Source organism: Oryctolagus cuniculus, chromosome 9 (assembly GCF_051225735.1).
Source record: "Oryctolagus cuniculus isolate XC-2025 breed Fujian yellow rabbit chromosome 9, ASM5122573v1, whole genome shotgun sequence".
NCBI classification, from domain to species: Eukaryota; Metazoa; Chordata; class Mammalia; order Lagomorpha; family Leporidae; genus Oryctolagus; species Oryctolagus cuniculus.
Window position 1 is genome coordinate 118955983 of NC_142875.1, and position 24872 is coordinate 118980854.

The 24872-nt window shown below is 39.9% G+C and overlaps 2 protein-coding genes across 16 annotated transcripts in view; one reads left to right on the top strand and one right to left on the bottom strand.

Moving 5' to 3' along the window:
* The first annotated feature begins 4137 nt into the window (after positions 1-4137).
* Positions 4138-24872, top strand: part of PYROXD1 (pyridine nucleotide-disulphide oxidoreductase domain 1) — a 28834-nt gene continuing 8099 nt past the window's right edge. For 3 of the 12 annotated variants that reach the window (XR_016213526.1, XR_016213531.1, XM_089304640.1), the window contains exons 1-9: positions 4202-4364; positions 5115-5371; positions 6595-6675; positions 13645-13764; positions 16395-16523; positions 18422-18495; positions 21712-21872; positions 22627-22727; positions 23749-23884. Coding sequence is in view for 5 of the 12 variants with exons in the window: in XM_089304640.1 (XP_089160766.1) it covers positions 13693-13764; positions 16395-16523; positions 18422-18495; positions 21712-21872; positions 22627-22727; positions 23749-23884 (673 nt within the window). In the remaining 7 variants the exon portion in view is untranslated. Of the gene's footprint in view, positions 4365-5114; positions 5372-6594; positions 6676-9727; positions 9849-13644; positions 13765-16394; positions 16524-18421; positions 18496-21711; positions 21873-22626; positions 22728-23748; positions 23885-24872 lie in introns of those variants that run through there. The other 9 variants (XR_016213530.1, XR_016213529.1, XR_016213527.1 and 6 more) reach the window with 8 other exon arrangements.
* The window catches only part of RECQL (RecQ like helicase), a 53397-nt gene continuing 52462 nt past the window's right edge, over positions 23938-24872 (bottom strand). For 3 of the 4 annotated variants that reach the window (XR_011379014.2, XR_011379016.2, XR_016213510.1), the window contains one exon: positions 23938-24240. The gene's annotated coding sequence lies outside the window, so the exon portion shown is untranslated. The remainder of the gene's footprint in view (positions 24241-24872) is intronic. The other variant, XR_011379015.2, reaches the window with a different exon arrangement.

Here is a 24872-nt window from a genome sequence, read left to right on the forward strand (position 1 = left end):
AAAAGTCCTTCAAAAGAGACAAAGACTATTCAACAGTGCATGGCAGACCAGTGAACCATTAATCCTACTGGATGGCTGACACTGTTCTAGGAACTTTAAATATGCTATCTTTTTTTTTTTTTTTTTTGACAGGCAGAGTGGACAGTGAGAGAGAGAGACAGAGAGAAAGGTCTTCCTTTGCCATTGGTTCACCCTCCAATGGCCGCTGCGGCTGGCGCGCTGCGGCCGGCGCATCATGCTGCTCCGATGGCAGGAGCCAGGTGCTTCTCCTGGTCTCCCATGGGGTGCAGGGCCCAAGCACTTGGGCCATCCTCCACTGCACTCCTGGGCCACAGCAGAAAGCTGGCCTGGAAGAGGGGCAACCGGGACAGAATCTGGCGCCCTGACCGGGACTAGAACTCAGGGTGCCGGTGCCGCAAGGCGGAGGATTAGCCTAGTGAGCCGAGCCGCCGGCCCAATATGTTATCTCCTATACACTATAAAACAACTCTACAAAGTAGACATTATACCCACTTTACCAACAAGGAAACTAAGGCTAATTAAAGTAACTCATTCACTGAATGGCCACACAGCAAGGCAATGCCAGAGCCACATCAGAACCCAGGTAACCGAAAGCTGTTCATCATTATTCCATGAAATTTCATTTTTCTTTCCCAATTTTAAATAAAACAGCTCAAATTAAGTTTTCTTAGAAATTTCTGAAATTGGCTTAAAGAAGAGTGGTAATATAGGTTTGAATTAATCATTTAAAAGTTAAGGATACTGGCCGGCATTGTGGCATAGCTGGTAAAGCTGCCTCCTGCAATGCCAGCATCCCACATGAGCACCAATTTAAGACCTGGCTGCTACCCTTCTGATCCCTCTCCCTACTAATGTACCTGGGAAAGCAGAAGATGGCCCAGGTGTTTGGGCTCCTGCACCCACATGGGAGACTTGGAAGAAACTCCTGGTTCCTGCCTTCAGCCTGGCCCAGGCCTGACTATTGTGGCCATTTTGGGAGTGAACCAATGGATGGAAGATCTCTATCCCCCATCTCTCTATAACTCTGCCTTTCAAATACATAAATATATAAGTCTTTTAAAAAAAAAACAGTAAGGATGACTAAAAGGTGAGGGGGAAGAGAGACAGCGAGAGAAATCAGATTTAAGAAAATTAAGGAAGAAAATAGAAACTTAAAATCACATTATGTCCAGTGTTTGAAGATAACTGCTAACTTTCCCAACTACTTTTCTTCCTGTCTTTTTACCATCTTCTGTATTTCCCATGCTCATTTCTGCCACAAAGCTTTTGGTTCTTGACAAATTTCCTAGATTTCTTCTTAACCTACCCAAATGCTAATGAGGCTTTGAGGTTCACTATAAATTCAGCTGTATCCCACACTATTCTTTTCGAGCTTGAAACATGAACTGCAATATTTAGCTACACATTGGTCAGTCTTTGTCTTTGACCCCTTAGAAAGTTGCCAAGTTGGTGTGGCCTTCACTCTGAAGCTTCGGGACCTGACATTGTGTCTTTTCTGCTACTGTTGATGTGAAGCCTCTCTAAATTCCAGGAACCCACTTTTCTCTGCAGTCACCCCTTCTCATAACCCATCCCTGTTTCTGAAACCCCTGAGAGTTTCATGTTTCAGTTGCCTTTATATCAACTTTAATCTGGCCCATACCTGGAACAGTTTGTGATTAAATCAACTGATGCTGCCATGAGATATGCTGATGGCCCTTTTTTTGTGCTCTTCCTTGAAGGTTTCTTAACCCTTAGAAATTTCTAAAAATTAGATATTCAGGCCTGTCTGGGAGACAGCTAGATCTTAATATTCCTTAACAAAGGCTAGTCTTTAAAAATAGAACAGGAAAGGAGAATATGGGGACACAGTCTCTTTGCATTTGAGAAAGGAGTCTTTACCTGTTAGGTTCTCCTCCCATCTACACCTATTCCCTGCCACCTTCATCTGGGAGCTTGAGGACCAAGCTTTTCGAACTCCATAAAGGAAAACAGTTGTCACGCAGGGGAATCTTGACCTTGGACATGAGGCAGTCTTTAGGATAACAGGATAATCTCATGCTCCATCCACTTCCTAATTGATTCATCACATCTTTGATGAACACCTGCTACTTACTGAATGCTGCAGATACAAAGGGAGGCAAGCAAGTATCCCTGAAGGTAAGGCATTTATGGTGGTGGTGGAAGGTGGGGGGCCGGGGATTAGTAGGTAGTTCAGATAAAGTGGATTAAGTCTCAAATCAAGGGATGACACAGGAGCTATTGGAATACATAAAAGAAGATAGATAGATCAGTCCTGAGGATATTACAAAAAGCTATGGAGGGGAAGCAATGACTTGATGAAACCAAAGATCAGTGAGGAATTAGCCAGAGAGAGGTATTTGGGGAAAGCATTTGTGCAAATGCTTAGAAAAGAAAGAAAATGGCACATCTTGGGAGCTGCAGTCTGGTTTCATCTGAAGGAAGCACATGATCTCACAGGAAAATAAACTGGAGAAGTAAGATCAGATCTAAATGCCTTAAAGTACTACTTCCTTGTCTTAGAAATGCTTTGATTATCTAAACTAGAAATCAAAAGTTCAATCACCTATTGAACTTCTTACCACTCAACTTAGTAAATCAAAGCACAATGACTTATGGGTATAAGTAAATATCTGTAATTAGATATGTAAGTGGTAGGTTTTCCTGTTTACATAGAATAGTTATTCTCTGGGTTTAAAGAATTAAAAGGGGATCAGTAATCAATAGTTTTAAAGTAAGTTACTTAGAAGTAGTACCTTTTTTTAAAAAAAGATTTATTTATTTGAAAGGCAGAGTTACAGAGAGGGAGGGAGGGAGAGAGAGAGAGAGAGAGAGGCCTTTTATCTGCTGACTCACTCTCCAATTGGCCACCAATGCCCAGAACTGCGCCAATCCGAAGCCAGGAGCTCCTTCTGGATCTCCCACATGGGTGCAGAGGCCCAAGGACTTGGGCCATCTTCTGCTGCCTTCCCAGGCCATAACAGAGAACTACATTGGAAGTGGGGCACCCAGAACTCCAACCAGCGTTCATATGGGATGCCAGCACTGCAGGTGCAGCCCCACCTGCTATGCCAGTGTCGGCCCCTAGAAATAGTATCTTAATATTACCACAGGAGCATAACTCCTAGGAAAAGTATTAAATGAGACAGGAAAGGTAACAGTAAATAATGAGATACTATAGTAGATAATACAAGTATGGCACAGTAACAATAGTCGAAAATAAATTTACTTATTTCTCAAACACCACACACATGCACACAAGGTCTTAACGGTTAAAATAATAACAGGTATATTTGGGCCAGCGCTGTGGTGCAGCAGGTTAAAGCCCTGGCCTGAAGTGCCGGCATCCCATATTGCCGCCGGTTCTAGTCCTGGCTGCTCCTCTTCCAACCCTGCTATGGCCTGGGATAGCAGTGGAGGATGGCCCAGGTCCTTGGGCCCCGGCACCCACGTGGGAAACCCGGAGGAAGTTCCTGGCTCCTGGCTTCAGTTCGGGGCAGCTCTGGCTGCTGTGGCCATCTGGGGAGTAAACCAGTGGATGGAAGACCTCTCTCTCTGTCTCTGCCTCACTGTGTAACTCTTTCAAATAAATAAAATATATCTACAAAAATAAATAAATAACAGGTGTATTGCAGTCTACCCTCACACAAGATGTTATTTATTTGAAACCTGGGAGAAACAGCGTTTGTTTTATTGCTGGAAATTTTAGATCAGCTCAAAATTGGACGTGAAAACGGTAGCCTTTTAGGGAACAATTCAATAGCACTACCTGGCCTTGGCCCTCGTGAAATACGTGCTTCCACGAAAAAGAACTCTTGATGAGGAGGAAGGGTGGCGATCAGATAGTGTCCGGAAGCGTCAGATTCCTCTGCTACACGTGCGCCCGAAAGCCTCCTTCCATGATGCGCCACCCCCATGAATATCATGAATATTCTGCCCCAGGAGTCTTTCTCCAGAGAAGCTGTTTGCCAAGCCGCTTTTAGAGACCCATCTCCTTTCTTTGTTTTTGTTTTTGTCTTTGTCAGATTCTCGTGGAAAAAATATATTCAGGCGTAGGTATTATTAAGCAAGGCCGTAGATACGGAAACGCGACCTACAAGCCTAAGCGAGAGACTAAGTGTGAGCTCCCGGGCACCCGTAGGTCGGAGTCTCCGGATGAGACCCGGAACCGGAAGTGTGCGTTCCGTGGCGGCTTCCTCTCCGGGAACAGAAATTCGCGCGGCTCCCTGAAAGTGGAAAAACACCGGGAGTCCGGGGCCATGGCGGCAGTGGGCCCTCCCGCGGCGGCGGGGAGGTTCGTGGTGGTCGGGGGCGGCATCGCGGGCGTGACCTGCGCGGAGCAGGTAAGGCGGGAGCCAGGGCGCGCCGCCGCCTCCGCGACCCCACGGCGGAGGCCCTGCTCTCTCCTGACCCCGGGTTTGTCACTGCTTCCGGGTCCCCTCGGCCGCGCCGCGTCCCTGCGCCCCCACCCGCTAGGAGCTGGGAGGGAACCGACCCGGCTCTGAGCCCTTTGCAGAGCGCGGGCGGGGTCTGTGTGCCGGGACGGAATGTTCAGCCCCGTTTCCTGGTTCCTGGACCTTGTTCAGTTTCCACGGAGCTGTCAGATACTATTTCTGACTCGTGAGGAAACGCCCGCGCACGTTTCCCGTGCTTTGAACTCCGAAGGAAGGGAGACTTCGTAGCTAGTAGCACTTGGTAAAACAGCCAGCGAGGGTCGAAAACAGGGAGTCTGTTTCTGACCGGATCGTATCTGTCCACATAGATGTGCGTTTCCCCCAAAATATCAAAAGTGTCCTGTTGATACAACGCAGGCAATCCTTGAAGTCATACATAGTGCAAGAAACCCAGAGGTGTTTTGTAACGTACATCTTCGCATGCGTATTGTCCGGGTGTTCACGCTTAGGATCCCTGCCCTGTGTTGAGGGCAGAGTTGTGAATGTAAACAGAGCGTGCCTGGTGCGGACACCCTGAGTGTCTGGGACTTGGTCTCGTGGGAGAGACATGATAGATCTTGTCTTCGGTGTGCTGTTAGCTTAGGGGTGCCTGTGGCGTTGGTAGGGAGTGAGTGGAGGCAGAGCTGTCTTTTCTCACAGGCGGTGTCCTTTTATCTGTGGAAGTTGACAAGGCAGGAGGAGGTAGAGCACTGCGCAGGGAGGCGGCAGGAGTCTCCAGTGGAAAAGCGTCACCCGGAGCCGCAAACCAGGCGCCCGACCATGAAGGGTCTAATCCATGATGCCGAAGAGTTACGGATTGACAAATAGCCGGATGATTGTGAGCAGTGGAGTAAAGCGAGCAAATGGAAGGCTTTGGAAGATGAGATGTGTTGACTCTTTAGGACAGAAGCAGTGTGGTAGGTAGTGGTATATGAGGCTGGGAAGCGGATGTGAAGATGAGTTTTCAGTAGCACAGTTCTGGGGACCTGATCTAGCAGTGCAAGTTGAAAGAAGAGAGAAAAATTAAAAACACATACAAGGCGAAAAATGGAGAGAATGATTATTGTCAAATACTGAAGAAAATTCAGATAAAAAGGAATCCCCCGTGGGGCTGGCATTGTGGTGCAGCAGGCTAAAACCTTGGCTTGCCACGTACCCCATATGGGCACTGGTTTGGTGCCAGCTGTTCCAGTTCTGATCCAGCTCCCTGCTAATGCACCTGGGAAAGCAGCAGAGGATAGCCCAAGTCTCAGGGCCCTGCACCCATGTGGGATACCCAGAAGAAGCCTGACTTCAGCCTGGCCCAGCCCTGGCCGTTGTGGCCATTTGTGGAGTGAACCAGGGGATGGAATATCTCTGTTTCTCCTGGTCTCTCTCTGTGTAACACTGTCTTTCAAATAAAATAAATCACTCTTTCAAAAAGTAATACTCCCATGAGTTTTAAGGGTATATAGGTGACGTGACTATGCTCGGTGTTAGTGGCAGGGTGGGGGTAAGCCAGGTTACACTTGGTGGAGTTAGGGAGCCAGAATGTGAAATCAGAAAGTGCTTTCAGTAACTCCGAAGTGAGAATGAGAGAAGTTACAGCAGGAAGAAAGCAGTGAAACATTAGCAAGTTAGGTGTCTGCATTTTTTTTAAAGTTAGTATTAAAGTAGCTTCATATTCCCAGAGTGTACTGGTTGGAGGAGGCAGCAGAGGAGTGCCAAAGCACTTGGGAAAAATCAGAGTAAGATTCTAGTGTTTAATATTGAGAGCGTAATTTTATCCTGTTGAAGGAAAATGCAAATATTATTTTAAATAGAAGTTGGTGCAGCTATAAAGAAGGAAGGTCATTTTTATCACGTCTTGCTCAGGATGTCTTTGTTAGTGTGTAGTGTAAATGTAATATTCATTTGACCAATATCAGAATTTAACATTACTCACCAATGCTCCATAAGTATGAATAAGACCCAGCATAGTGGGTTTTTTTAAATTTCCTAGGTTAATAACATTATTAAGATTGCATTATCCTTTCCCCCCACATTTATCATTTATTATTATTTATTATACTTATAATATTATATATTATTATACTTATGTATTTATTATACTTATATCTAAAATTATTTGCCACAAATTTTCTCTCTTTTTAAAACTAAGTTGGCTCTGCAGTTTCCATCAGAAGATATCCTCCTGGTAACAGCATCTCCTGTTATTAAGGCAGTTACAAATTTCAAGCAGGTAAGAACCTTCGTATAAATTTCTTAGTATTGGGAAAAAATGCAAAAACTTGCCTAACAGGGGAATAGCACTGCTTTTTTTCCTCTTGACAAGTAATGGTTTTATATATTTATAGTATACAACATATTTTAATGTTTGTGTGTTGTATACATCTCATAGCTAACTCAACTATTTAACATATGAATTACCTCATATTTATCTTTTTTGATAGTGAAAACAATAAAAGTTCTCATTAATTTTCAAATATACAATCCATTGTTATTTACCACAGTCACTGATGTAGAGTGGATCTGTGAAATTTTTTCTCTGGTCTGACTGAATTTCTGTGCTCTTTGACCAACATCTCCTGATCCCCTCTAGCTCCCACCCTCTGATAGCCAACATTTACTCTCTGTCTCTGTGAGTTTGACTTTTTACACTCCCCGTATCCGTGTGAGATTGTGTGGTGTTTGAGTTCTTGCACCTGGCTTATGCCACTTAACCTAATATCCTTCAGATTTATCCCTGTGGTCATTTCCTTCTTTCAAGGCTGCAAAGTACCCCATTGTATAAATATACTGTATTTTCTTTATCCATCCATCCGTTAATGGACACTTAGATTGGTTCCATATCTTGGTCATTATGAAAAATGCAGCAGTGAACATGGGAGTGCCCATATCTCTGTCAGGTGCTGGTTTCATTTCTTTTGTGTATATAGCCAGTAGTGGGATTACTAGATCAAATAGTAGTTGCATTGTTAATTTTTGAGGAATTCCCATACTGTTTTCCATAATTGCTGCACTGATTTACATTAGTTTGCACTAATTTACACTGCTCTTACCCGTAGTGATGAGGGTTCTTTTGTGCACATCCTCACCAACATTTGTTATTTTTCATCTGATAGTAGCTTTTCTAATAGATATCTCATGATATCTCATTGGAGTTTTAATTTGTATTTTCTCCATTGATTAGTGATATTGAGTGTTGCTGTGGATTTGTTCTGAGAGGAGGAGTGTGGTGGGGGCAAGAGGCACGGAGTCACCACACAGACCCCAGGAGCCAGGTGAAAGCAGGCCAGAGGCTAGCAGACTGTAGACTTGTTTATTTCAGTTGGTACAGCAGCTTATATAGCCAAGGCAGCCAATCCGGTCAGAGGGCGGTCTGTGCTCTAACCAATCACAGCCTGTTGCCAGGCAGTTTCCAAAGCCATCCAATCACAGCCTGTTTGCCAGGCAGGCTCCATTGTCATGTGGTTTCTGAAGCCATCCAATCACAGCCTGTTGCCAGCGGCCATCTTAGCATGGCCTTCTCATTCCACACAATGGAGCATTTTTTCATAGGCCTGTTGCCCACTTGTATGTCTTTAGAGAAACCTCAGTTCAGTTCCATTGCCTGTTTTGAAAATCCGATTGTTTTCCCACCAGTGAGTTTGAGTTCTTGGTGTGCTTTGGATATTAACTCCTTACCAGCTGTGTGGTTTACAAATATTTGCTCCTATGCTCTCTATGCCTTACTCTCTTGTTTCCTCTGTAATGCAGGAGCTTTTCAGTGTGACATAATCCAGTTTGTTTATTTTTGCTTTTGTTGCCTATACCTATGGTGTTACATTCAAAAATGTTTGCCCAGACCTCTGTCAAGGAACTTCCTCCCACCTTTGCTATGTTTTCTTCCACTGATGTTATATTTTTGAGTCTTTCCTTTAAGATGTTAGTCCATCTTGAAGTGGTTGTTATATAGTTTATGAAATTAGGACATATTAGTATGTGAGATTTGCATATAGACATCAGTTTTACCAGTACTATTTATTCAAGAGAGCATACTTTTCCCAAGTACTTTTCCTTGCTGCCTTTATCAAAAAATCGGTGGACTGTGTACATTTATTTCTGGGCTCTCTATTCTATTTCATTAGTCTATGTTGATGAGGAAATAAGACTGCAGCCAAGAGACAAAGTAAGGAAAGTGGACCCTCAGGCAAAAACCTTGCAAAGCGGCTGCTTGCAGTTGTCTGGTGAAGCAGCTGCCAGTTACCTTGTCTAGGGAGGGAAGATGTCCTAAGCTCTGCTTTCTGTAACTCCAGTCATAAGTCTGTCTCATAAGTCTGCACCAGGTATCTGTTTTATAAACATAATGGACCAGCCAACTGTTGGAAGTGTGGTCTTAAGTCACATGGACCAGTTCTCCCTAAGTAGTCCTAAGTCACATGGGCTGCAGTTTAAACCTACCAGTGCTGTAATGGTTAAGGTATGATGCTGATTAACCTATAAATATTTTAAGAAACCCAAGTTCGAGGCTTAATCTTGAGAAATGACTCTCACTGAGCCTACTAGCATTAATAAACTGTTTTCCATCCTCTACTGTCTCTGATGCCTGTTTGAAGGGAGTTTTCCTACCCCAGATTACTTTAACAGTGCTATGCTGTTTTAATTGCAGAAAGTTTGTGGTAGATTCTCAGATCTACTGGCTTTGTTTGTTTTGTTCAACATTGCTCTGGCTATTTTAGGATGGTTTTTCTTATTTCTGTGAAAAACAGCATTAGAATATGGACAGTTTGACAGTATTAATTCTTCTAATCTGTGAATGTGAGATATCTTTCCATTTATTTCTGTCTTAAATTCCTTTTATGAGTGTTTAGTAGTTTTTAGTATATAGTTCCTTCACGTCCTTTGCTAAATTATTCATAAATATTTATTTTTGTAAATGAGATTGTTGATTTCTTGGTTTGTTGATTTATTAGTTAGTTGTTAATAAGAGAAATGCTACTGATTTTTGTATGTTGATATGGTATCCTGCACCTTTATTGAGTTTTATTATTTGCAACAGACTTTTGGTGGCATCTTTAGGGTGTTCTTTATACAAGATCCTATTGTTTTCAAAAAACAGCTTAACTTTTTGCTTTCCAGTTTGTATGCCTTTTATTTGTTTCCCTTAGAGGAAAAGCTTTGCATTTTCAACCATAGAGTGTATTAGTTATCGGTTTGTTTAATAAGGTTTTTGGAGCCAGTGTTGTGGCATAGTAGACTGTGTCTACACCTGTGGCACCTACATCCCATAAGAGTGCTGGTTTGTATCCCAGCTGCTCCTCTTCTGATCCAGCTCTCTGCTGGTGGCCTGGAAGACAAAGGAACATAGCCAAAGGCTTGGGCTCCTGGCTCCTGGCTTTGGATCAGCCCAGCTCCAGCTGTTGAGGCCATTTGGTGAGTGAACCAGCAGATGGTAGTCTTTTTTCTCTATCTCTCCCTCTTTCTGTAACTCTACTTTTCAAGTAAATAAATAAAATCTTTAAAAAAATTATGGCTTTTATTGTGCTGAAGTACATTGCTTCAGTACATGATTTGTTGAGATTTTTTTTGTTGTTGTGAAAGGATGTTGAATTTATTGAACACCTTTTCTGTATCTATTAATATGATCATATGATCTTTTAACCTTCATCCTGTTAATGTGATCTGTCATGTTTATTTGTTGAACCTTCCTTGCATCCCATGGATAAATCCTACTTGAGTAAAGTGAATAACACTTTTAATTGAATCACTTTCCTGGTATGTTTTTAAGGATTTTTGCATTTACATGCTTCAAGGATCTTGGCCTCTGATTTCTTTTTCTTGTAGTGTCCTTTCTGGCTTTTATATGGGGTATTGCTGGCCTGATAAAAAGAATTTTCCATCCTCATCAGTTTTAGGAAGTTTGAGACAGATTTAAGAAGTTGGTAGAACTCGGCAATGAAATATGGTCCTGAACTTTTATTTGATGGAGGACTTCTTATTACTGGTTCAATCTTGCTACTGGTTGTCGCTCCCCCTCTTTGTGGAGGAATGACACAGGACCCTGCACTGTTCTTTTGTCTGCTTGGCCCTTCCCGGGTTTGCTGCTGGTTCTTCCCGGGTTGGCTGCCATCCCTCCACCTCCGTGGAGGGGCGGGCCCCCCTGCCACTTTCCCCACTTCCGCAGGGGAGCGGCACACCACCGGCTGGCTCTCTCGGGGGCTGCTCAGGTGTTCCTTCAGATAGATATTCCTGGTGCATGTTGTCTTCTCCTCCTTTATAGTCCTTTTCCACCAATCCCAACTCTGCTACCCACACGCCGAGTACGCTGCTCTCCTCCAATCAGGAGCAGCTCCTGCAGCTCAATCAAATTGGCAAGAGGCAGCTGCGTAGAAGTTGTTTACTCCCTTCTCAGCGCCATATTGTGGAAGAGCAGATGCATAGAATAAGTCTTAATTCCAGTAACTTAGTCTAGTCCGAGTTGCTCCCCACAACTGGTCTGTTCATATTTTCTGTTTCTTTATGTTTTAGGCTTGATAAGTTGTGTGTGCCTGAGAATTTATCCATTTCTTCAAGGGTATCCAATTTGTTGGCATGTGATTGTTCATAATAGCCTCTCTTAATCATCTTTTGTACTTCTGTTTATTATAATGTCTTCTATTTCATTTACTATTTGAGTCTCCTCTCATTTTTTCTTAACTAGTTAAACTTTGTCATTTTGTATAGATCTTTTTTAAAAAAAAAACAAGTGTTGATCTTTTCAGTTTTTCTACTCTGTTTCATTTATTTCTACTCTGATATTTATTTTCTTCTTTTTCCTGGCTTGTTTTGAGCTTAGTATGTTCATTTTTTATTTTTGCATAGTATAAAAATAAATTTTTTGAGAATCTCTTCTTTTTAATTGCTGTAAACTTCCCTCTTTGCTTTAGTGGCATCCCGTAAGTTTTGGTAGGTTATATTTCCATTTTTGTTTGAATCAAGGTATTTTTAAATTTCCTTTCATATTGGTTCTTTTTTTTTTTTCTTTTTTTGACAGAGAGACAGTGAGAGAGAGAGAGAGAAAGGTCTTCCTTCCATTGGTTCACTCCCCAAATGGCCGCCACGGCCAGCGCTGCACCTGTCCGAAGTCAGTAGCCAGGTGCTTCCTCCCTGTCTCCCATGTGGGTGCAGGTCCAAGCACTTGGGCCATCCTCCACTGCCTTCCCGGGCCACAGCACAGAGCTGGACAGGAAGAGGAGCAACCGGGGGCTAGAACCTGGCGCCCATATGGGATGCTGGCACCGCAGGCGGAGGATTAACCAAGTGAGCCACGGCACTGGCTTCATATTGGTTCTTTGGGAACATGTTTTATTTCCACATATTAGTGGATTTTCTGCAGTTCCTCTTATTATTGATTTCTAGTTTCATACCATTGTACTTGGAAAAATTATTTGATGTCATTCTTTCTAAATTCTTAAGACTTGCTGTGTGACCTGTCTTGTGATGTCTCCTGGAGACTGTTCCACATGTATTTGAGAAGACGGTGTGCTCTGCTGCTGTTGCACAGGATGCTCTGTTCGTGCATGCTAAGTCCATTGGTCTGTAATTCATAGCCAGTGTGTCCTCTTTTTCCATCTTGGTGATCTGTCCATTGTTCAAAGTGGGATATTGAAGTTCCCTATATATTGCAATATTTCCCTCTTTAGGTTTGTTAATATTTGCTTTATATATTTATGTATCCTGATGTTGAGTGCCTATAAATTTGTTATTTCCTCTTGATGAATTGACCCCTTTATCATTAAATAATGACTTTGGTTTAATTTTAGATTTAAAGTATTTTATCTGATACAAGTGTAGCTACCCCTGCTCTTTGGTATCCATTTGCATGGAATATCTTTTTCCATTTTTTCACTTTCAGTCTATGTGTGTTATCATACTGAAGTCAATCTCTTATAGGCAATATATAATTGGATCTTGTTAGTCCATTTTACCACTCTAAGTATTTTGTTGGCAGAATTTAATCCATTTATATTCAAAGTAATTACTGATAGGTGAAGACTCTTTCCTGGTTGTTTAATAAATCTGTTGTTTGTCCCTCACCTGCTATCTTCCTTTGTGATTAGATGACTTTAGAATAACCATATAAAATTTTTTTATATACTTTGAAATTTTACATTGCAGCTAGTTTTAAGAAACCATCACTTACCCGATTTTAGTATAACATCAAAGAAAAATGTACAGTTATCTGAAAAATATGCTATTTGTGAGGCCAAAGTGTCTTCCTGTACTTCAACCAAAGCAAAATATTACTGTTGTGTGACAAAAGGAGTTTAAGCAAAGAAGCAAAATGGAAGATACTTCTGTTAAGCCATATAAAGAGATTGGCTAAGATATAAACCAATGTCATTCTTCTCACTTGCTTTGGAAAATACTGTTATTTTCATTGAAAGTATGTCTGTAAGACATGTGTTAGACTTACTACTTTTAAGTGAATTAAATACTTAGAATTTTTCTCAGCTGTACTTTCTAATGTGTGTTGCTAGGCACAGTTTAAGCAAAAGCTCTTCGGGGTCTCGATAATTTGTAAAATGTAAAGGGGCTTTGAGGCTAACAGGTTTGAGAACTTCTAGAACCATGTGGTAGGATTTTTATGCAGTGTCTAAGGAACAGCTGAGATCAAACACCAGTCCGCATGGTTGAGTGGTCCTTCTCTAGCAGACTGTGTACGGGACTAGAGAAGTCAGGTAGTTTGGTCTATGATTGGAGGTTTGGAGGCTGCTTAATGGTTAAGGATAAGAGAGCAAAGAAGCAAAGGGTTTGGGCAAAAGGCGAAATGATCCACAGTGCAATCTCAGCCAGTTAGGAAGGAAAGCAAGTCCAAGGAGCTGAAGGTTCTAGAGAACATGGAAGAAGCACCTAAAGACTCTGTTGGAGTAAGGTCAGTGAGAAAGGGAGAGGGCCAGCTAACAGGGTAAGGACATGGGTAAGCTGTTCGGCTCAACCATACACAAGTAGGTGGTGTTAGCCCTCCTTGTATGGTCAGGAAACAGACTCAGGGACTTACCTGACGTGCCCAGGAGTGGCACAACTAATATGCAAAACAGATGCTAAAATGTCAAGCTTCGTCTTCTTTCCACTGAATATAATGCAGTTGGCTATCTTATTTTGTGACTGTTAAATAGTGGTATATAAAAGCAAATGAGAATATTTTTGTATTTAAGATACATATTTTTTCCTCTCTGATCTGATACAGGTTTCTAAAATTTTAGAAGAGTTTGACGTTGAAGAACAAGCAAGTACCATGTTGGAAAGTCGCTTTCCCAACATTAAAGTTATACAATCCGGAGTAAAGCAACTTAAGAGTGAAGAACATGTAAGATGATTTTTTTTCTTACTGGCATTTTCCGTTGTTAAATCTTGATGAGGCTATACATGCCTGCTTTTTTACCACAATGCCACAGTTAACATCGGTTAAGCCCCTAACATGCAAAGTTTGGTGACAATGATTTCCATTATTTTTAGAAAAATATATACTTTTTGTAAGTGTATTGGGATTATGTAATTAGTTTGGCTTGCATGTTAGTTTAACATTTCAAATTACATTAATGTCCACTATGTTTTAGATAGTGCATTAGGTGTTGGAAATCACTAGGTATAATACCTGGTACCTGCTCCTAGGAGCTGTCAAGAATATAAACCATACTATATAATTATATGGAATGTCAAAAATGCAGTCATTGAAACATTATCAAAGTCCTGAGACTAGGGAAGTTGTGATAAAGAGAAACTTCAAAGAGGGAATAATGTTTGAGCTGGGTTTTAAAAGGTGGTAAACTAGGAAGGGGAGACTGCTTTTCAAGGACCCACGAAGGAAAGAGGCACTTGTAGTAGTGAGGATGGCAAAGGGATTGGGAGTACGAATAAGGAAAGGAGATTGGCAAATAAGGCTAGAGAAAGAAGTGAATAAGATTGTAAAGACTTTTCAGGAAGTTGAGCTATTTAATGGAGAAATTATAAATGATTTTAATTTGGGCAGGGATGATAAATGGATTGTTTTAAAAAGATAGGTCATATAGCAATGTCAAGGATGACCTGGGATGTTGCAGGTGACTAGTGGCCAACAACAACATTAGAAGGCAGTTGTGCCAGGGAGTACAGTGGAGGATGGCCCAAGTCCTTGGGCCTTGCACCCCATGGGAGACCAGGATAAGTACCTGGCTCCTGCCTTCGGATCAGTGCGGTGCGCCGGCTGCAGCGCACCGGCTGCGGCGGCCATTGGAGGGTGAAACGACGGCAAAAGGAAGACCTTTCTCTCTGTCTCTCTCTCTCACTGTCCACTCTGCCTGTCAAAAAAAAAAAAAAAAAAAAAAAAAACCAGTTGTAAGAGTCCAAAAGTGACCTAAGTCCTGAACTAATGCAGGATCATATAATTGCAAAGAATATGCCAAAGTTCGGTGAGATTTCTACTGCACAGGGGCTTCAGAAAGTTTGGAAAATGTGTATATCTTTTAATTCTGTTCCCACAGATATTGAAGCCCACTTAGAAACTCAGCAGGGCTGAATATTCCCTTGAACATGACAACGCCTAAAGCAGTATCAGGAACAAATGTCATCACATGATTTATTAATAACCTCAGATGAGCTTTGGCTGTGCCAAATGCCTGTCCTGAATTCTTATTTTTTTAAATTTAGTCAGTGCATAAAACTAACCAGAGTTTCCAAAAGAAGACAGATATAAAATTTCTTTGCAGACTGGCCATATTTGATTTTTGGTTTTCTGTTATCTGTTATGTAACTGAAGAGTTAAACTGGGTAATAAATGTCTCACTGTGATTTGCCAAGTTTTGTGCATCCAACATCAAAGTGTTACCCCTTACCCCATTCCAACAAAGCCAGTGTCTCTTTTACAATTGCTAGAGTTAAAGGTTAACATGGTTTTTCATTTTTCTTAAAAGGTAATTGCCAGAAAAGAAAATGATTACGAGTCACTAGATTAGAGAATCTGCTCTTGTGCTTAGTTAGCTTTGTGGATGCTGTAACAAAGCCTTGAAAAAAAGTTGCCAAAAAGTATTTAGTGTGGTGGTAAAGTGATTATTTGTGCTCAAAAATATATAAATGTCTTTTTTTTCAGCACTTAGAATCTTTATTAGATTAAGAAGACATATTGTAAGCTCTTTTGTCCCATACTGTTCCCCTGTACCCATATCAAATGTTACGGTATGATATGATTGAAGTAACTAGGTCTTTTTTTTTGTTTTAATAAAGGATCTATTTATTTATTTGCAAGTCAGAGTTACATGGGGGGTGCGGGGGTGGGGGGTGGGGTGGAGAGAGAGGTCTTCCATTCAATGACTCATTCCCCAGTTGGCCGCAATGGCTGGAGCTGTGCTGATCCGAAGCCAGGAGCTTCTTCCAGGTCTCCCACAATGGGTGCAGGGGGTCCGCTTAATACCCAGGCCACAGCAGAGAACTGGATCAGAAGTGGAGCAGCCAGGTCTTGAACCGGCGTCCATATGGGATGCTGGCGCTTCAGGCCAGGCACCACAGCGCTGGCCCCACTGGGTCTTACAGTCATTTTATGGAGGTCAGAAATCTGTAGCAAAGTCTTTCCCTTATATAATAGGTCAAATGCTCAATTTTAAATTTTCTTAAAGCTTAGTTTTTAGCCTGTAGTTAATATACATTTCTGAACATCTTGAGGTTCCCTTAAGTTTTATCAAAACTTTGTGTATACCTCTTCATGCCAGGGAAGAAAGACTAGTTTTCAACAGGTTGTCACAATGGTTCATGACCCGAAAATGATTACGAGTCACTGGATTAGAGAATCTGTTCTTGAGCTTAGTTAGCTTTGTGGATGTTGTAACAAAGCCTTGAGTGCCACCAAGAGGCAACCTTAACACAGTACTTTTCACGTATTTATTAAGCGAATGTTGTATTTCAAGTGAGCTTGTACCCATGTATAATAAATGTTTCCCTTCTTTTCATTGCTGTGTGTATTTACAGTGCATTTTAACAGAAGATGGCCATCAGCATGTGTATGGGAAACTCTGTCTGTGTGCTGGAGCAAAGCCAAAGTTGATCTGTGAAGGAAATCCTTATGTGTTAGGCATCCGTGATACAGACAGTGCTCAGGTAACAGGGTCAAGGTTGGATCATGGGATGGGAACAAGAAGATTCCTGCCTTATACTCTCCTACATCTGAATCAGAGTGGTCTAGTTACCATGTTAGTCCCTGAATTCTAAGAGCAGAAGGGCGGCTTTTCTTTCATGATCTTTAAACCTGAAGGTGATCATGTTTGATTACTTTCAATTTCAGTTCACTTTTAGTTGACAGTTTAGGTTTTAGTTCAAGGTGATATTTTATGTTCTTTTTTTTTTTTTTTTTTTTTTTGAGATATCCTAAAGGCTGTACTGTACTGAATGTTACAACCTACATTATATACACATTCATTACTCTACTTTGGGAATATAGGATTTGCAATGTAAATAGTGGAAGAGTCTTTTTCCAAAAAGGTAAAGCATATACAGAATTTACAAAGATTACTCTGTATCCATAAAATTGAAAGTCAAAAGGTTTTAATGGTCTGAAATGATAGAATTTTGGAACTGAAGAAGTCACTTGGTTTAGTCTTCTGCCCTAGAACTGATAAATTATCCTAATAAGGCAAGCCTTCTGTCTGCAGATCATATAAGTACTTTTGGTAATTAATTTGAGGGGTTATTAGCCCTCTTTGCCATTCTTCCTGGGGTTCTCGCATTAATTTTTCTTACCTGGAGCTCACAGCGGTTGTCCTGTTGCATGAGGCAAAATATTTTATATTCTTTAATGTTTTCTTGCAGCCTATCCTTTTTTAAATTAAATAATTAGGAATTTAGGAATAAGCTAAAAAACTTAACTTTCTTGTGAACATTTTTGGTTCATATTACTGAGAGTGAGCTCACAGCTGTTTAGCTAGGACTTCTGTGTACCTGAACTCACTTTGCTCTTGTGTGACAGTTATTCCCACTTTGCATATAGGAAGCTGAGAGTAAGAGATTGAGTATTTACCTGTACTATAGTACCTATTAGCTTTATCAGACACACAGTGTAAAGTGTAAACTCATGTCTTTTATTTCTATGCCTGGTAGTCACTAGAGATCTTTGTTAAATTGTCTGCTACCCTCAATAAAGAATTTTATAGGAGTCAAGTTTAGTGGTTACTTTATTGAATATTATCAATTTGGTGGCCAGTTTAATAGAAATGGTTACTTAGTAGTAGGAGAAATTTATCTGTTCAGAAGTCTTCATGGAGCAAAGGGGCAGTTCTGTGCTTTTGAAATGCCAGGAGAATGAACACTGCCTTCCGTAAGCTCACCATCACCTTTTGGGAAAGTGGTGCAGGCATCACTCATATTAAAATGGTGGTAATGGAGCATTATCGTCAAAAACTATTAGACATTATTATGTGCCTAGTACTCCTAACAACTAATGTATATTAATCTCACCTAATCCTTACTTAGGAGATGTAGTCATTTATTGTTTGCATTTACAGCTAAAGAACTGGAGGCGCAGAGAGTCAGTGAGCAACTTGCCCAGGATCACCCAGCTAGGAACTACAAGAGCCAGGGAATCCAGGGAGGTGCTCTTAACCACTGTGCTGCTTGCTTCTCACCCCTGTTAAGTTCTAAGTGTTAGATGACTCTAGGGAAACAGCAGTGGTGAAACTAGAAGAATAGGAGTAATGTTTGAATTGGTCAGATAGTTGGAAACATGATAACCTAATGACAGTGGGATTCTTAGTACTCTACATGTACTGTGATAAAAGGCAAGGAAAATCAGGGGAGGCACTACTATTGGGACAGCTTGGCATCAAACACAAGGGAAACATTTGTAATATTAATGGGAAGGGTGCATCCTGGCAGAAGGGGATAGTGAGACTTACTGTTCTCTTGTAAATTCAATAAGACACATTTTTAGAATATTTTTAAGCTTGCTTCAGGTAATAGCCATTGTTTCAAAACATTATTTCATTATTTTCTTTTTAATACAGGAATTTCAGAAACAGCTTACCAAAGCAAAAAGAATAATGATCATAGGGAATGGTGGTATTGCACTTGAATTAGTGTAAGTATGTTGTTAAATACTATTTAAGAATTGTTCTGTGATTCAAATGATTATTGGCAGACAAGAAACATCTTTGAAATATCTTTGATGACATTTGAAAGTCAAAAATGGATAATAATTGCTTTCCTATGTTTTCAAGGAGACAAACTTTAATTTTTACCTTTCATGGAGTACACAGTTACAGAAATTATTGGAAATAAAATGCTTTAGGTGTCAGTGGGTCATTCACTGGTGACTGGCTGCATTTGACCTGTGGACGTGTTTGATAAATAGTACTGTGTTTAAAAATTAATGGAAACATATGCACCTTTAGAGATGTTTAGTCACAGCTCCACCATTTTTTATTGCTTATATCTATCTTGCTTCACTCATTTTTGTTGCCTGGGTGGCCAGTGACATCCAAAATTGTTTGTGATTTTTAATTCAGGATATGTAGCTTGGGAAATGTGTGCACATTAATTAATATGAAATATTTCATCTTAAGATGATATTTCAAGTCAAAAAACATTGAGAAATACCCTGTGGTGGCCTGCAGAACATCAGTTCCCTTTCTTTGTGATTTTATCTGTTGTCTAATGACTGACATGGAATGATCTGGATCCATTTTAGAACAGAAAGTTGGGTCAAACAACACAGAGGACAAATTTGTATCAAAATAAGACATTTGGCAAAGCTCTATGTGTGCTCACCTGCACCAATCTCAGCTCTCAGACTAGGTTTATGCCCTCTCCTTTGGAGGATGGTCTATCCCGAGGGCTGGCAGTCATGGCTATGGTTGTGAAGGTTATGGCATTTTATGGAGAAATGCAGAAAAATCAGAGACAAAAGCATAATGTGGGCTAAGAGGGGCTTCCAGTCATGACATACACATGACCTATTTTGGCTATTATAAAAGGTGTCAATACTGTAATTACTACTTACACTTAAAAGCTTTGCAGTGTTCAAAAATACTCAGTCTGACAACAATTAAATCTCTCCCTGATTTCCTGCAGGTTGGAGATTGAAAGCTAGGAAATTGGGTAAAACGATTAATACTATGTTGAGTATCCCTTTAAGAAGGATCCCATGTAGTATTCCTCTCTGAGTATTGGTCCTCTAACTGTTTGTCATAAAAAAAAATTATATTATCTAAGCCCCGTCTACTATGTAATTGCCCTGTTTCCTATAAAGCAAGTACGAATTTTCTTCAGTTTACTTTTATTTTAGGTGTCTCTGTTTTCTTTTTTTATAATACAGGTTAATCTCACCTTTGCTTTACAGGCACAGTTTTTTGGTAATTTCACAAAACCGTAAATACATCACTGTCGTCTGCTTTTTTAGATAACTTATCTAAATGAAAAAAAAATGTTTCCTATATGTGTGATTGAAGCTTGTGGCTCTTGTTGAGAGTGTAATTCGAGTTAGGCTAAGAGGATTAGAAGGTGTCCTGTGAGGTAGATCATGTACAGAAATTAGTTGTAGTGGTTGCTTGTAGTTGTAACATCCTACTCAGTGGTTAGTATATTAACCTGCACACACATATTTTACAAAAGATACTAAGATTGAGAAATTCCCAACTAATAAGTAAGGGAAGGATTTCCTAGTAACCACATACCTATATAACAACTGAATATAAAATGTGTCACCAAATATATGTGTATTCTTTCTGCTGGCCAGTGATACTATTTATGGCCTGAGGTGCATAAAATGAGAATATTCTCCAAATATTTGGAGTTTTAGTGACTACAAAAATTTGCTGCCATAGGAGGGCGGAGAAGTGGAGTTTGATTGGCAAGGGGCTCTTTTACCATGCATGTGTCAAAAGGCAGAAACATCAGTCATCTGGAGTCAGATGTGCTAAACTTGTTATCTCTCATGGTTACTGGTTAGTCTTGAAAAGTCATATAACCTAACATTGTATCAGTCTGTGAAATAAAGATGGCAGTTTTTACAGCTTAAGTTGAAAATTAAGATATTAACAGATAGTAGTGCAAGATAAAAATCCTGTTAGGATTGGGGGGGGCATCTATCTTGTTTGTCTTGAATAGTCCTCTGTTTTACACTAATTGTACTGAAACAATTAGTAACAAATAATGCCCCAAGATAAGTGTTAAATTATGTGATTTGACCTTAACTGTAATGAATGTGGGGTCTCTGTGAAATGAATATTGCCAGCAATCACATTCTGAAGTGTCCCAACCCAGAAATAAAAGATACTCGAGCATTCTGGCAAGCCCATCAGCAGTAATGGAAGGGGACCTATTGATACCATGGTTCTTCCTGCCTTCTTCTAAGACTCTTCATCTTTCTATGAACTAGATCTTTCTTTGGTTAAATGATTTAGGAATTTCCAAGATGAGGGCAAGTAGATATCGGCAATGATTTCTTTGTTATAGAATTAAAATTGTAGTTTTTAACTCTGTTTCCTTTTGCTACCCACTTCCATCTGGTGGTGCTTTTAATATAGAAAGGACAATTCCATGGTACTTCCATTATACAAAAAAAAAAAAAAAAAAAAAAAAAAAAAGGCTTAGAGGGTAAAGCTGCCACCTTCAACACTGGCATCTCAGATGGGCGCCTGTTCTTGTCCTGGCTGCTCCACTTCTGATCCAGCTCTCTACTAAGGGCCTGGGAAAGCAGCGGAAGATTGCCCAAGTCTTTGGGCCCCTGCCACCCACATGGGAGACGTGGAAGCAGCTCCTGGTTCCTGGCTCTGACCTGGCCACCTCAGCCCTGGCCATTGGAGCCATCTGGGGAGAACATCAGCAGATAGAAGGTCTCTGTCTCTCTTTCTCTGTAACTCTGACTGTGAAGTAAATAAGCTTTAGAAATAGTTACCAAAGAACTCTTCTAGTCTCAGTGTTGTAGCTTTGTAGCCATCCATTATGGATTACACCATACCATAGAAACAAAAGTACTGCTTACCCTTGTGAATCCTAGGAGACATTATAACAAAGTAACTATATTATAGAAATTGTTTGATAATATTCATTGCAGTAAAACTTTATGATATTCAGGACATGGATTTGTCAGTTATAGATTGTTCCAATAAACTAGTGAAATTTCTTTATTTATCCTATCTTTAATTCTTATGATCCTTAAGGATTATTGTACAGTCTTTCCCAAATTGTCTTAAAAATAAGTTCTTTACTCTCTGTTGGGAGATGATGACTATTTGCACACATGAAGACTTCTAATTACACTTCTGAAATTAAATAACTTTAATATTCCTTTTAGGTACGAAATTGAAGGCTGTGAAGTGATTTGGGCCATTAAAGATAAAGCCATTGGGAATACTTTCTTTGATGCAGGAGCAGCTGAATTCTTGACTTCAAAGCTTGTTTCTGAAAAACCAGAGGCTAAAATCGCACATAAAAGAACCAGATATACAACTGAAGGTGAGTATAGCATCCAGCTCAATAATTTCACAGATGAAATATTTTTTAACCATATAGAAAGTTCATGGAAAAAGGAAATAAGTATTATTTTGGTGCAATAAATCTCGGCATTTATGTATAGGTTTTCATAATACACATTTTCCACACACTTTTTGTTTTGTATATTTTGGAGATAATATGAGTACTTCTTTCCTTTCCTATATCCTTATTAAGTTTTCATATTTTTTAGAACATATGTATATATAATTAAAACAGGACATTTGAATTAAACAAACTAACCCATTTGCACATATGCAGACAGATCTTACAGTTGGGGAACACATACATACTTTTGTAAAAATGTGGTGACTTTATGGATAAATACAAACCACACATTTCTTTATTGTAATAGCTTTTTTTATGTTTGTTTATAAAATTCAAGAATTTTCTCTTTTGGAGGTACTGAAAATTGACAAAATCTTGAAAATTGAAGACCTTTTTTTTAGTTTCATGTTAACTAGTGTATGTAACATCCAAGAGATAAGTTGGATATTTATACTTACCACTCAATTGAAAAAATACCCATTTTGTAGCTCTACATCATAAAATATTAAAATAATGAAAGTGATTAATGTACAAGTAGATAACTTTGTTCACTCAGGCTAAAATGCCTGTGTGTGTGTGTGTAAGAAAGAATCATTACATTGCCTAAATCTTCAGAGCACAGGCACGACTCTGCCTGGCCATTTTTACGTCATTTGATTCATCTCTTTAGGAAGGAAAAGGGAAGCAGGAGGCAAAGCTAATGCTGAAAACTTAGGCAGTGCCCTGGGACCAGACTGGCATGAAGGCTTGAATCTTAAAGGAACTAAAGAGGTATGTTTTCAAATAAAATTTGAAGTTGTCTAAAAATGCAATTTTAAATTATTGAACCACTTGTTAAGGACTAGACTCAAATGCAAGTATATTGTCAAGAAATTGCTAGATCATATTACTCAAAATCCATCATGCTACGAAAGTACTTCAGAGCCTTGTTTTACCCAAAATCGCTGAGTATCATCTCAAACCAGCTCTCACACTTTTATCTAACTCACGTAGACATAGAATCTCCATTTGCAGACTAATGTGTACATCTGTCTTGTTTAAGTTACATCTTTTCTTAAGGTCACTGCAGATGCATGCATTGATTACACTGACAATGTAAAGATCACTAGACGGATTCAGAATACACACTATTTTAATAAAAGAACATTTGCTTTTACTCATTTTACTGATTACATGTTTTTAATGGTTGTTAAAAGGCTGTGTCATTTAAATATTCCAAAAAGTATGCATGTAGTCCATTACTGTGCATACTGCCTTTCAAGAGTTGGTTTTCAGCCTTCAGGGGGTGAGTGGGGAGCTGCCTTCACAGTATGTCTAATTTTTCTGATGGAAGTTAGGAAAAATCATTTCTGTACCCTTACCTCCTAAGATTAATTGTATTTTTAAGCTGAGAACTTTAACAGTTCAGGAAGCATTTATTATGTACTGAAACCTTGCACTTCATTGAAGTTCTGAGATGCAGCAATAAATATAGAGCTGCCTGAAGAAATTCTGCAGTCTGTAACCACTCTGATTGCTGAAGAGATCATATATCAATAATTGAGACTAAAAGTCCTGCTCTCCATTCTCCCTGCCAGTGCAGCTACTAGCTCTCTTAAGGACTGTTTAGTTCTGCTGTCTGCTTTCACACACAGAAATTCAAAGACTTATTTTGGAGCATAATGTGTTTTCAGTTACATTAGACAAATCATTTTTTCTGTTCCACAACTGTATTAAAATGTTTTATTCATCAGCAAAACTCGTCATTCTTTCTATAAATGTTAGGATAACCAGTATATTGTTTTTACTTCAGTTTTGTCGTAAGATTCACATTGAAACAATGTGTGAAGTAAAGAAAATCTACCTGCAGGAAGAATTTAGAATTCTGAAGAAAAAGTCCTTGACCTTTCCAAGAGATCATCAGTATAAGTCAGCTGCACTAGACAAAGGTAAGTTATGAAAAAAGAAAAATACGTAGCTACTTATATGAAAGGTAGACAACTTTTTTTTTTTAAAGATTTATTTATTTGAGAGAGTTACAGAGACAGGTAGAAACAGAGAGAGAGAGGGGTCTTCCATCTGATGGTTCACTACTCAGATGGCCACAACACCCAGCCATCCGAAGCCAGGAGCCAGGAGCTTCTTCTGGGTCTGCCACATGGGTTCAGGGCCCCAAGGACTCGGGCCATCCTCTGCTGCTTTCTCAGGGTTATCAGCAGGAAGTTGGATCAAGAAAGTAGAGCAGCCGGGACTCAATCTGGTGCCCATATAGGATGCAGGTACTGCAGGCCAGGACTTTAACCTGCTGTGCCACAGCACCAGCCCCCAAAGGAAGACAGTTTAATCTTATTATGTTAGAAAAACTTTTGGAGTACAGTTTTAGCCTAGTACCCACAGCCCATGTATCCTGTATCAAAATACCTGGGTTTTATTCCTGGTTCTGTCTCCTGACTCCAACTTGCTACTAATGTAGACCTTGGGAGGCAGCCAGGAGGAACCAAGTAATTGGGTGTCTGTCTGTCACATGGGATCAGCCCAGGTCAGCCTGGGGCCACTGCAGGCATTGGGAGAGTGAATGAGAGCTCTACCTCTCTTTCTGCCTCTCAAATATAGTACTTAATTTAAAAAAGTCTTTGGATTTCCATACAAAATTTAAATAAGGCAAGTAAAAAATAAAACCATAATTTATAATATTAAGTCACTTTATTCCATTCCTTATTTAAATTGTCTAATACCTTAAACTGTCTAGGCTTTTACATCAGGCTCATAGTGTTTTGCCCATCACAACCTGGTGAATCAGTCAGAATATTTTCCTGATCAAAATAAATTCTATAAATAAAAACTACTAAGGTTTTCAACAGTGAAGTGACTTCCCTAAAATCAAACTGAAAATCTATATATTTGGGACTAAGATGCAGTTCCTCAAACTCCTTTTCC